Source organism: Corvus moneduloides, chromosome 19 (genome assembly GCF_009650955.1).
Source record: "Corvus moneduloides isolate bCorMon1 chromosome 19, bCorMon1.pri, whole genome shotgun sequence".
Classification (NCBI taxonomy): Eukaryota; Metazoa; Chordata; class Aves; order Passeriformes; family Corvidae; genus Corvus; species Corvus moneduloides.
In genome coordinates, this window is record NC_045494.1 from 4,612,699 (window position 1) to 4,626,388 (window position 13,690).

A 13,690-nucleotide genomic window follows, 5' to 3' on the forward strand; every position below is an offset into this window, starting at 1 on the left:
TTTAATTTCCAGGCCATTCTACACTGGTCAAAGGAAAGAAATTCCTTGCTATAGCAAGAGCAGAGCTCTATGACGGAGCAGGTATGGCCCAGGAAAGGCCTTTCAATGGGGTCCCACTGAGGCACTGCTAAGTCCAGGCCTGTGGAAGGCTTGAGCTCCTCACTCCTGAGGTACAGCACAGAATCTGACAGATGATCCACTTCTGCCCCACTGTTAGGTCTCTGCCATCACGGGCTGAGAAGAATAATTCTGTACAAATTCCCTAATTTAAATCAACCCCAACGTGACAAGAGTACTTTTCTTGCTTTTTAGAGAAAAGCCTACTGGAGCTAGCAGTCTGATTGTTCCATAAATCAATTTCTTTCCCAAGTGTAAAATCTCCACTTGCTCGTTCCCTGTCTTTCATCCTAATTAAATAGTGGTGTGAAGTAATCAGCAGTATTGTCAATGGCCTGGTGCTGCATAGATACTTCTGAATATACAATATTAGAGAGAAATTAAGCCAATGAAGAAGATTCCCACCCAGCAGCTGTGCTAAGACCAGCAGTGCAGGCTGGAACCGTCCACTGACAACCAAAACACCACGTGATTGTGGGGTGAGTCCAGCCAAGGGCCTGCAGTGCCCCATGTTCTGTAAACAACAGGTCATGGAAGGGGCCCTCCCTGTGCTAAATATGACCTTTCTTTACCATTTCAGCAGGGAGCAAAATACCTCTAGTTATATTTCACATTCTATTTCCATAATCTGCTCAAATTAAAACACTGAACTACTCTTAAATGCTGATCTCTGCCCTTGACACTCACCTCTCCCTTCTAATTAATCATGTTCAGTACGGAAGTCTTCGGATGCCATGAGAAAAGAGGTCCTGTGAGGCAGTGAGTTGTCAGCAGGGGGGAAGCTTTGAGACCCCCTGAGTCATCTGAGAAGCGGTTACAGATGGTGAAATGCCTCAGGAAGCAGAAAGGCGTGTGGTCCATGTGGTTCTTGTTATCCACGGGCTCTCGTGCAAGCGTCAGGAGCGCGAAGGCAGCCTCAGCCTCCTGGGAAGTGGGATGTGGTGCCTCCCCAAGTAGACCTGCACATGCCAGTCCCAGGGAGCCATGCTAACAGAGGTAAGAGGGGATGTCCCAACACAGTCTGAACTCCTGGGAACTTATTCAGGAGAGTCCTTCCTCTCTTGAATATCAGTTCCCTCATAGGAAAGAAGACATTGCATAGGAAGGTGAGTCCATGCATAACACAAGTATCTAAGTCAGCCGAAATATGACCATTTCATTCAGTAAATATTGAAGTACTCCTACTAGTGCTTGTTTCCTCCCTTTCTGGTGTCTTCCTTCTAAAATGAAGTGATCCTGTCCTTCCAGGAAAAAGGAAAAGGAACAGCCCCACATGACTGGCACTATAAAAATATAATCAAGAGAGATTGTCTCTTCCTGTGAAGGTTTTTGATCTAGTAAGACTACACACAAGCTAGAGGAAAAGCATGTCCCTCAGCAGCACAGCAAGTAATGCCCTGGCTCTATGTCAGGAAACATCTGACGATTTTGTTTATGGGGGTGAAATCAGTGACCTTCAATAACTGCAGAGAAAGTGCTCCAGGACTTTCCCCAGCTCTAGGACCTTGCCTCATGAAGCACATGGGCAGTGTTATTCAATACATTTCACTGCTAAAACTTTTTTTTGTAAACCAGCAGGGTATCAGTCACTCTTGGCAGGGCACCTTCTGCGAGATCTGAGCACAAACTCTTTCCCCTTTGATTTGAGAACCACGACATGACACAGGATGTCTCTTGATGGCAGTGTTTTGTCAGGGTGCAGTAATATGAGAAGGCTTCCTTGGAGTTTCTTTACAGGCAAGGAGTTGTACTAGAGAACAGCTGAACTCTGAATTTACCACACAAAACTCCCTTTTACAATTCCCCTAATATCTCACCATTGGCTTGGCAGTGAGACAAGCAGAAAGATTTTAAGTGCAGTTTCAAAACACGATGGAAAGAGAAAGCTGGTGATTTACTCTGTCACTTGACTGACAGCTTCCCAGGTGACAAACGTGGCAGCTCCTGTGGATACAAAAATGCTGTTAGCACGGAATTTTCCTGCTTCCTTCTAAGCCGTGAGATACTTTTCTCTCTCATGGAAGATAGTAGTACAGTTCTATAAACAATGAACACCTGCAACCTTGCAGAGCTTTGTTTATGGTACAGTAGAAAAATATTTTGACAATGGATGTTTAGGATTTTAGCCAATCAACTCAGGGGGCGGCTGATCCTTTGTCCAAATTAGACTATGAAGAAAAAAGTCTATAAAAGAGTTTGTAAAATAATTAAATAGATCAATCTTGCTGCTCAATTCCTGCCTGCTGGATCTTCTCTCCTCTCCTCCCTACGGCTGTGGGATACAGTAATAAGCTCCCACAGCCAGACAACCCTGCAAAGTGTGATTCATAATGGGATGGTTGTTGATCCTTGTGCTGAACAGTTCAGAGGAAAACAAATATCCGTGAAAGGCAATATTTATCTATTAGTCTCATAAAATACTGTGCATTACTGATTTCCATAAAAATCAGATCTCAGAGATGCAGTGAAATACTGACTTCATTCATTATTCAGGTCTCCTCACTTTTTCACAATAATAACTAGTCTGTGAAATATTCTGAGGAGTGACAAGCCATTTTAAATTCTGAAATTCTAAAAACCCAAAGAGATGTCTATTGAAGGTGAAGCTGTAAGAGTTGGAAGGAGGGATATATATGGGTAAAGCTCCTACTGTAACAGTCTCAGAAGTTTACAAGGTGGGAAAAAACCCCAACCAGCTCAGCTGGAACACAGGTTTGTTTCTCTCATGTTCTTGAGTTGATTTTTATCATCTGAGAATCTGACCAACAGTTCTTCATGGTTCTTGAATACCCCTCTCCATTCTGGACATTCCCATCTTCCATGCACTAGACCTTTCCATGATTGTGCCTTAGGGCATTGTAACCATATGGTCCATCTCCTGATGAAAGGGCACATGCCCCAGTTACCCACAATAATGTTCCCCAATGGCATTAGCCTTCAAGGACACAGTAATTAAGAACTCATTGAAGCAACAAACATCAATCATCTTCTCAACACACATATGCCAGTAATAAATGTGGAACAGTTACAGATACAGGAAACTTCCTGTGGAGAATATACAAAAATACTCGAGGTTCTGTCTGTTTCTCTGTTACCAAAACAAGACAAACATCCTCTCTGCTGGTTGAAGAAGGTGGTAGCACAGTCAATATGAGTAATTTGAGAAGTTCCTCCAATTTTAAATGAGGTCAGGCTTTGTTGGAGTGCTATGAATAAATTTCTACCATGGGCAAGAAAGTTTACCTAAGTATTGCACTATTCTATACAAATTGGTAGCCAAAACTCTATGATGTATTTACACTATATTTATGTATTTGCTGTACCTACCAAAGGGTGCACAGCCTGCAAACGTTCTCTCCTCCAGTCATTATCCTGCTTGGCTCTATGTGGTGCTGCACCAACACACACTGAGAAAGCCTTTTCCCCAAACAATATGTGGAGTGACCAGAGACTGATGCCCAAAGCTAACAAACGAGCAGGATTCACACCAGGGCTGTCTCCTCACAGACTCTCAGGCTCCATGACTCAGGACAAATCAAAGCCTCTTGCTAAGTCAAACAGTTTGTTATCACAGTCCTATTTACACAGGCTGGCACAAGCTCCAAGGAATCACCCTTTTTGATACACCTTTTCTGCTTTGTGCATTCCCTTTCCAAATCCTTCCTAGCCCTGGTGGTTCAGACTGAGCCACCAGGTTCACACTGTCGGCCCAAAACACTCATCAGCACTTGCGCAGCTCCCTATCAACACTGCCATGGTTATACTGTTATTCCAACTTAAACTTCCTAGCAGCTTATCATAACCAAGTTGGAAAACAAGCCTGGGATCCAGGGTACACATCCACCCAAACAGGCTGCTCTGTCTCATGGCCTGTTCCCCAGCTGATGCTGGAATCAACTGGGTGTTTACAGCAACAGCCTGGGTAAAAAGGTGAGCCAAATAGCAGATTTGGCAAATTAAATCCTAATTAACAAGGCCTCTCAGGGGCCTAATTAATCTTGCCTAGATTTCTGTAGATTCAGAAAACATAACAATTGACAGTTTCTTTTCTATTTCTCATCTGCAGCTGTTAGAGGAAGGACAGTTTTACTCTACTTTAACCAGTACCAAAACTGGTTTGGGTTCTGCAAGGAAAGAAATGCCCTGTTCCACTGAGCTTAGGATGAACCTCAGCAGCCTCTTGTTGGCATGTAATCGCTCAACAGAAGCTGCATTTCTCTGCATCCCCATCCTAGACAGGGCCTCTGTGTCCCTGACTGAAAGAAGGTCAAATAGTCCATATCTCATCTTAATTTTTAATCGCAATTTCATGCTGTTTTTTCAGCTGCTGGAGGCAGTGTAGCACAAATCCCTCAGGAGTAATTCCTAGATACTCTCTTGCAGACTGGCCTACTTTTTCTTCCTGTTCAGTTACAAATTGCTTCTCTGAGCCCAGATGTGTGACAGTGCTGGCAAAGCCTGCCTCCACCCAAACAAATACATTCTACACTGCAGCATGTTAAAAAACAAACAAACAAACCAACCACATTTTGATTCTTCTCCAGTTTCTAAAAACAGACAGGATAATCAAGATCTTATTTTAGCTCTATGAGCCCAGTTGAATATGATGGTTTAATTTTAAACATTTCTGTTGCCTCTGATGCAGGACAGTGCCACGGTCCCCCTGTGGCACTTCTGTGACACTCTGGCACCAGCTCATAGCCCGACCAGGAAAACCTGGGGGGGGACACCTGAGTGAACAGGATAGAGACCACGTAGTTTTGTGGGGACTTTGGACACAGCAAGAGCTGGGAGTGACATGAGAGACGAAGGACATGAGAAAGGTGTCCTGGAGCTTTCATAACTGGGAAAAGTATTGGGCAATTTCATGAACTCTCTGGGACACTTTGGTGACAATTCTTGAGGCTACTGAAATCATGTATTTGAACCCTGAAATACTGTCTCAGCACAGCAACAGCTGTGTGACAGAAATGACTCCTGTAGGATTTCATCTGTGGATGAATGTTTTTAATTTCTAGCAGTACACGCAGCTATTGTTTTGAAGAACGAAAGAAGCTACCTTCAAAAAACTACACTGCTCTCAGATTCATCAGAGAAGTTAAAAGGCAGAAAAGAAGCAGCCAGATCCTTTTTATTTGCTTGTGCAATGAGGGATTTTGCTGGTTTTATCAGCTAGAACATCCCTCTGTGGTTGACTTTTTCTTTACAGTTTCATAATAATCTGGAATCTTGCCTTTATCAACCAGTTTTACATGTTTACGTAAAACTTTCTTCTTCTGAAAAAAACCAACAACCAAACCCACAAACAAACAAAAAGAAAACAACCAATTTAAACCAATATTATTTACTTAAAAAAAATCCTATATTTCAATTTCACAGCCTTATCACTGTAAATATTCCAAGAAGAAGAAAGACAATTATGAATTGTCCCACAATCTTCCATAAATGCAGCAGAAATTTCCCCAAGCAGCAAGGAGAAAAGATACAAAGTAGAATAAGAAATTAAAAAAAAAAAAAAAATCGAGAAAGAGGGTGCCAGTGTCAATTTATGAACTGGAGGGCAAAGATTTCCTTGTCACACAAATGTCAAGAAACCCAGTGAATGCTGTACGCCCTGCCCTCATACAGCTACTTTTGTTACCGATATTTTGGTATTCCCAAAAGCCATGTATCAGAGCCAGGACTTGTCCACCACCCTCTCACCCAGCAGTTGCATTTCTTTCACAGGAGCTCAGAGCAAGGCGAGTGCTGTCATAATATTTCTTTGCTTTTCTTGCTAAGAATGCTGTACTCAAGACACACCACAACTTAAGGTGGACAGATTTTCAGTACACCAAACAAAAGGCAAAAGGCACTAAACCACAAAGCCATACTTACCTGAAGGATTAAATCCATAGGGATGTGACTTTCTCAATAAAAGGGATCAACTTTTAGCTTTCAGTCATTTCACAGCTTCTACCTAAAGACTGTGCCACAGCCTAAATTGGTTTATCCAAGGATGGGAGGAATATTTTGCCATGGCAACTGACAATTTCAGAAAAAACACCCCCAAAACTGTGCTCTGTCAGAAAATCAGCAGATTAAAAGGTTGAAGATAATGCCTCAGAAGGAAAAACTAAGGTTGAGACAGAAAACGTCTATTAAACAGTGGTTCTGCCAAAGAGAGAGGTGACAGGCTTCAAAATGGTAAAGCTTTGAATGCTATGCAAAACTCTACCTAGGCCACAGAACAGAAATACTAAAAAAAAGAGACATAGATAACAGTAAGTGTACAAAATTACTTTCCTATGGATGCCTGGAAGGATGCTCCAGTTGGAACTTCATCTCTGTTGCCGAGTCACAGCAGTGAGGTCTGAACCAGGCAGTCACACTTCCCCCTGTCTCAAACCACCCAGCCAAATATAGCCCTATGAAACAGTAAATTTTGATAAGACCCTGTGGGGAGTAATCAATCTTTGGCCCCTCACTGATTCATGTTTCTATTACAGGAGATCGGTGGTTCATCTGCAAGAGCAGGTGCTTAAAACTTAAACCAGCTAACTGGCAGAATTTGTACAAAAGCACTGACACAAATTCAGCCCAGATGCTGGATTCTCACAGGGCACTATCTGAATCAACACTTTGTACTGGGAGACTCCATTCTGAGGGCTGTAGCTTTTCTACCAGGTCACCCCCCAGCCCTGCTGGCCTCAGACACTGGGAGTGCATTTGGGGTGTTGTGGCAAGAATTGGGTGGGAAAACATTTCTCCAGCATGCAGGCTCTAAGATCTCAGAGTATTTTGTTGCCCAACAAAGGATGAGAAAGTAAAAAGCTCAGATTTCTTTCTAAAGAAAACCCAAAACACATTTTGAGAAAGAGAACTATTTTTGACCAGGCCAGAGTGTTTCACTTCTTTTGAGTTATTTTACGTGTGTTTTATACCACAACTGAGCAAAAATGAGTCAGGGAAAAAGTAATTTCCCATTTAAAAATGTCAGTGTGTGATGTTCCACCAAATCAAAAATTCAAGCTGGTTTCAAAAAAGAAAATAATCCTCAATCTCTTTTATGGTTGTGTTTGGAGAAGTTGGCACTTATTTTGTTGAAAGGTGCCTGCCTTGCTCCGAGTGCAGAACTGCTCATTTTCAGTACAGCAGTTCTTCAGGGCAGCATTTCAGAATCAGCTTGAGCAGCCAGAGAGGCAGGTTATTTATATGCAGGTGTTTTGACCAAGGACAGTTATTTTTGCTTGTATGCACAAACATAAAAAATAAAATTCAGAATATCACCAGGTGAAAGCAGGCAATTTCCATGTAAATGAATCCCAAATAGGGGCACACTGTGTTCTTCATTGCTCTTGGTAATTGCTCACTGGGGGTTTCTCAGCAGTTGCAGTTAATGTTGCTTTTTGATGCTCGAAAAAAAATAAGAAGAATGAATTGCTGAGTGTTGCCTGTAGAGGTTACAATAAACTTCTCACTGGTGCAGACAGTGCACTGCCTGTGTGAAATCCTGCCTAGGAACAGGCACATTTTCCTCTCTATAACTGCATGGCTATACATTAACAAGCTTTTCTCCCACCTTACCCCTCCAGCGAGGGATTCAGACAACAGTGTCGGGAACAACCCCAGGTGTTGATCTAACACTTGCCAGGGTCTAAGAAGTGTTTCTACTGATTTCAGCAGGGTCTGGGATCAGTCCTTAGTCTGGACCTCACAAAAGGCCAGCTCTGGAGATGCTGAACAGAATTATTTCTCAGGGGATGCAGCAGAAGCTGAGGGGAAGGAAAATCTGGCAGATTTAGGAGCAACAGATATAACACAGACTTTTAGATGTACAGGTCCCATGGTGGCACCAGGACACAGGAGCCCCCCAGCAGCTTGGCAAGGGGAGCAATATGCAAACATGCACTGTGTGCATGATCTTAGGGTGGCAGAAACACCTCAGGTCTCAAGCACAGGGAGGGGAATCTTCACACACAGACACTGAGCATCTGCAGGGCTGAAAACACAATGGGAGCCAACAGTGACTGAGAGTGTGTGGGTGGTGGGGAAAACTGGAGGCTGATAAGAAACAGGGGGGAAAAAAAGCTTCAGTTTGATGTATTTAATACTGCTTGTCCTTACCACACAGACTGGCTTCTTCTCTTGGCCATTGGTTGAAAAGGTATTTCCATCTTAACCACATCTTATGTGCTTTTTCTGTTAAGATAGGAGTGTCTCTGCTAATGCTGCCGCAGAAGGTGGAAGGAAAGACGTATTTCACATTAACACAAAGGCAACACCTGCATTTGATGTTAGGAAAAACAGTACCAAGAAAACCCTTCTAACAAATGAGGTCAATTATTCTGCCCAAGAACACTGGTAACTCGATGGTAAACGTGGAGTCATTGCTTCAAAACACTGAATATATGAGATGAAAATTAAAGATATTCTGGTTATAGACTCTCCTGCTACCTTCTTCCACAGCCTAGTGAAAAACCCATTTGGATCACAGTGTTTTTGCAGTGCAGAAGGTCCCCTCTGCTCTGCCACAGGTGTCAGCAGATATCCTCAAGCAGCTAATGGGGAAAAAAACCTTTTTTTCAGAAGCTGGTGAGGGACTCCTAATTGCTACTGAAAATATTTTCAAAGCAGCAGATCAGCCAGCAGTCCCAGCTCCATCCCAGAGGCAAACACAATTTATTTGTCATGTTTCAACAATTTTTCTGCTGTTCATACAGTGTAATTAATCACTTGGCAGGCAGGGGAACACACAGAGGACTGAAAAGGCAGCTCATTCTTTGATATGCAGCGATCATCCTGTACTTTGGTAAGAGACAAATTCACTCTTATTTAGAGATGGGAACAGGAAAGAAAAGGTACGTGGCAACTCAATACAGCAACAATCGATAAGAAACAAACAGCTTGGATTAAAACAAGGACCCTGCCGTTATTGTACCTTACATCATGCTCTTCCACTGGGTTTGCATGTATGGCTTTTGGCCATTGATTCCAGATGAAAAGGCAACAACTCACAGGTAAAAATAGTCTGTCCCTTCACAAGGAGCACTCAAAGTGCCCTGCTAGCTGATGGTGAGAGGCTCTAAGATCTGTCACTCAACCCCCCCTTCTGTCATCTATTGGGGTGATCTAGATTCAGGCTCCCTTCAAATTTGAGCAGCCAAAATACACCAGGTGAAGAGTTCACAAAGGAGCTCCTGTTCTGATTCCCTTTTCCCTAAACTTAGGTGCTCAGACAGAAGAGCACCTAGACCAACACCACTGCTTCTCAAGGCCTGCAATGCAAATCTTGGCCAGGGAGCTGCAGATGCAGCCAGCCTAATTCCCTCTGAGTCCTGTGGCTAGTGCTCTCAGCTGGCTGGGTGCCTGGGAAGGCCCGGAGCCAGCCATTTGGAAATGTGAGACATAGGCACTCTGCTTTGTTTGAGCTGGCTGAATCAGGGTCTGGGTTTTCACACACGTACTTCAGCTGTGGATTTTGTGTTGGTTACCATCTCCAAAAAGCCATCCAAGGGCTCTGAAGTGCTACCAGATGCCCGCCACAAAGCAAACTGGACTAGGGAGACTTTTGTCTCCCTTCAAACTGAAGGCAAAACAAGAGTTGAGGCCATAGCAGCAAACACTGGGAAAGGAATTTGGGATTGATAAATTTGACTTCTGGCAAATTCAGAGTATTTCTATTATCTCCCTAAAGACTGTGAGAGACAGAAATTATACTAATAAACAGCACTCGACTGAAGCAGTGCCTCAAATGGAGCACATTCAGACTTTAACCAAATCAACAGACTCAACTCACAGACGGAACAGGTTTATTTGTAGGTCCAAAAGCTGAAGGGCTCTAGAATTGCTATCTCCGAACTGCAATCCCATCCTCCTAAATTTCTGTGGACCAGCTGTCTCTGATCCAAAGAGAAAAGACACTCTGCAGCCTGAATCAATGCTGATGGAAGTCAGTGGGACATCCTGCAGTAACCAAGTTATGCTCTTTATGTCCTGCATATCACATCTTAACAGCTCCAAGGCAGAGCTCTCCATTTGCCTGTGATGTCACACACACAGCCTCTCAATATAGGCCATTAGGAACCTTCCATGGAATAGCCTTTACATTTTGAATTGCATACACAATAGGATTTTTTCCTGCTTTTTTTTTTTTTTGCAAAGTTATCAGACATTAAAAGCTTGTCAGTTTTTGCTCTTTGTTTACACTGAAGGAAAACCAAAAGTAAAATCAGACCATTTAGAAAATGTCAAATGAAATGCCCCAAGCTCCTGGGGGTTTTATATATCCCTTTGAATTAATTGCCAGTTGGTTGTAATTAAAGGTTGGAGGCTTGGCAGTTTCTTCTTCCCCATTTGACTCAACATATACAAACAGATAGATCAGTTCAGCACCTCACGGTGGCTCCTGCCACTTCATCCCACATCCTGAAATTACCTTCACCTCTTCAGTTTGCTGCCTTTGGGCTTCAGAAAGCTAGAATACAGGGAAGGAGCTCTTGGGAAGGGAAGAAAAAGTGAAAGCAGAGGACAGGGGAAATAACTTGTGACAAGGATAAATCTCCCTTTCAAGTCATCGTGTGAATGCAGAGACAGCATAACAATGAACCCTCTCAGTACCTGCCTTCGTGTAAGCACAGCCCCTTGGGTGGAATAAAAAAGATGCATTCCCTTTTAAAATATCTATTTGTACCATCACAGCAGTTGCGTCCTTCTGCTGAGTGCACCTGAGAATCAGACAGATACTGGGGTGAAAATCAGATTAGACAGGCATCTACCATTTGTGCCAATGGGAGCTGCCCATAAACTTGGTAACAGCACCAGGAATTCCCACTCATTAAGGTCTGGGAGATGCAAGGACAGCTCATATGTTTTCCGTATGTGCTTCCTTGGGAACGGGGAACAAAGGTCATGAATGGTGATAATCTCAAATCCACTTGAACCCCAGTTCTCCTCTGCTTCATCAGATTGAAAACTCCAACTTCCCGCCACAGCAGAGGATCCTTAAGGCAGGAGCAGAGGCTGTTCACGCCTTTTCCTAGTCTTTAGCTGACATCTAGCGAACAGTTTCCAAACTGCACCTGGAGGACCTGCAGATGGGAGATGGAACTAGCCCCTCTGGAGGGCAGCGGTGCCAGGACAGCTCACCTGGCCTGGACAGGTGGGGAAGGACCTGGTTCTGCTCCCAGGTTGTACAAATCCTGCACTGGTTCCATCAAAGTGGGCAAACACTGCTGCAGGACCCCACTGCAGTGGTACTACCCCCTGCAGGGACCATCCAGGAGGCTGGTGGACATCAGGAGTGACCAGCAAGGCTTCCACCACAGCAGTGTCACATCAGCTCTTTCTGAACAGGGAGGGTCACCCTCTGCCCCCTCCCTCTCCCAGAGGCACAAATCCAGCACTCAAATGGGAAACTCAGCAGCTGCTACCAGGATTAGCAACTGCCATTCCCACCCTCAGGCTCTCCTGGAGGATAGATGGCAGAAGAGGTGCAGTTTGCAGAGTTTTGCAGCTTGTCTTCAAGAGCTCTCCCCAGCACATCTTTGGGTGACAGCAGATGTGAAATCCCTGAGGAATACAGACCCAACTGTCACCTACATTTGGAGTGTCAGAACCAGCCTGCCATGTCTGCATAGCAACAGGGGAACATGGAGTGTGTGCAGAGCCTGTTCATTTTATAACCTCTATCAGCTACTGCAAACCAAGGAGTTTGGTTTATGGCATCTGTTAAGGTAACCAAGCAACAGTATGGTGGGTATCTGTGGCATCACTTACAAAAACTGGGGGTTTAGAAACAAGCAGAGTGGTGATGGACACTGAGGTGCAGGAAATGTCTCTATGTTTTGTAAGGACAGTGGAAACCATTCTGTGTAACAGCACGGAGTGGCATTACACCAGTTCACCACCACACTTATCACATCCTTCCTCAATACATGAGAATTGTCCTCACACTTCACCACCTGTGAAGGTAAAATGCTTTTCCTGTTGATTTCAGTATCATTTGCAGTCTCATAACACCACTGACACACAGTCCTCCTCTGAATGTACAATGCTAACTGCACCTTTAATCTTCAGAATTTACATGGGTGGAGGTGATTAAAACCAAAGTAAAGCAAAGGAGGGACAAAGAGATGCCAGAAGGAAAACTTAGCACTGTTCTGCTTCTTAGACTGCACAGACCCTGGCAAATTAAGGATACAAATGAGAACCCTTAATGGTTTAAAAATATGCTACACCCACCAGCCAAAATACTATCAAAGGTTTCCAACGGTGTATTGTTTCAGCTTCCCAACAGCTGTTAGAGTCCCTGTTTATTATCTGCAGAAGGTCCCTGAGGACTTGTTCACCTACAAAGTTTGACTGATTTAATTAGATACAAATCAGTGTTTTCCACTTGTGAGGTGCCAGCGAGCTTGCACAGGGATCTCCCTTGCAGGCAGGCGAATACTGAGGATTGTAAGAGGAACATTACCTAAATGCTGTATACTCTCCCACCAGTCAACCCGTGTTAAATGCAGCTAAAACAGTATAAATGGCTTGCTAACAGCCATGAATCTAGGAAGGAAGGGTCAATAGGCCAAGTAAAACAACAGCATTTACAATGATCCAACTACACATCACTCCAGAGGCTTCCTCAGTCTACTAACATGAGACAGAATTAGTGCTTCTCTTACCTGGTAATAGTAATCAACATATTGTGGCTCGTAGTGTTGGGGCTCAGAGTTTTCAGGAGACAGGACATCTTTTAGTAACTCTTCACAGCCTGGCAAAGAGAAACAAGAGGAAATGGTCAGGCCAAGAGTTTAACTTCCATTACAGGGACAATGGAGGAAGAAACACTGGTTTGTAGCCAATCTGTATGCACAAAACCTTGGAAGGCAGCTTTGGGATTTATTTAAATAGGTATAACAAAACTCTGTCTTCAGAGTTCTGCCCAGCACACATTCAACATGGGGAACTTGGTAAGTCCAATTATCTCAGCTTGGCTTGTTAAACTATCCTGTGGGATACAAACCCACCTCTAACCAAAGCCAGACTCTGGAGTCAAACACTGGATTTGCAGGCGTTGCATGAGCTAGTGACAACTACACATTAGTGTCAGTGGAGCTGCTTCTAATTTTCTCTGGTCAAAATGACAAAGGGGCAATACCTAAGTGTCACAAATCCCCCTTCAAAAAGAGCTCTGTCACAGAGTGTTTGGTGTTTGGCAAGCAAATATCTATGCGTTGCAACCAGAGATTTTAAGCTTCTGTGTTTGCTTTTGTTATCAACCACGTTAAGAGCTGGAAAAATCAATGTCTGTGTTTCCCTCAGTCCTTCTCTCATCTGAAAAGATGAGACAAATACAGAAGCACTGAAATCACCAAATGCCTCGTTCTCCATTAATTACCAGTGACTGCACTTGGCAGGGTGAGCTACAGAAGGCAGTAATGTCAGGCCAGGTTATTTTAGAACACCCAGCTCACAGTCCTGGGCCCAGACTGTGTGAAACCTTCTCAGCATGTGTTGTGCACTATCCTACTTGGAAGCTGCAATTGCTCAGCAGTTATTCCTCCCTTCTATCCCAGCACTAATGCAATATATTTGGCTG

At 43.7% G+C, this 13,690-nt stretch overlaps 1 protein-coding gene across 3 annotated transcripts in view; it reads right to left on the reverse strand.

Moving 5' to 3' along the window:
• Positions 1-13,690, reverse strand: part of RAB11FIP4 (RAB11 family interacting protein 4) — a 125,192-nt gene that overhangs the window by 62,013 nt on the left and 49,489 nt on the right. For all 3 annotated transcript variants that reach the window (XM_032128962.1, XM_032128960.1, XM_032128959.1), the window contains exon 3: positions 12,774-12,862. In XM_032128962.1, the coding sequence (XP_031984853.1) occupies positions 12,774-12,862 (89 nt within the window). The remainder of the gene's footprint in view (positions 1-12,773; positions 12,863-13,690) is intronic.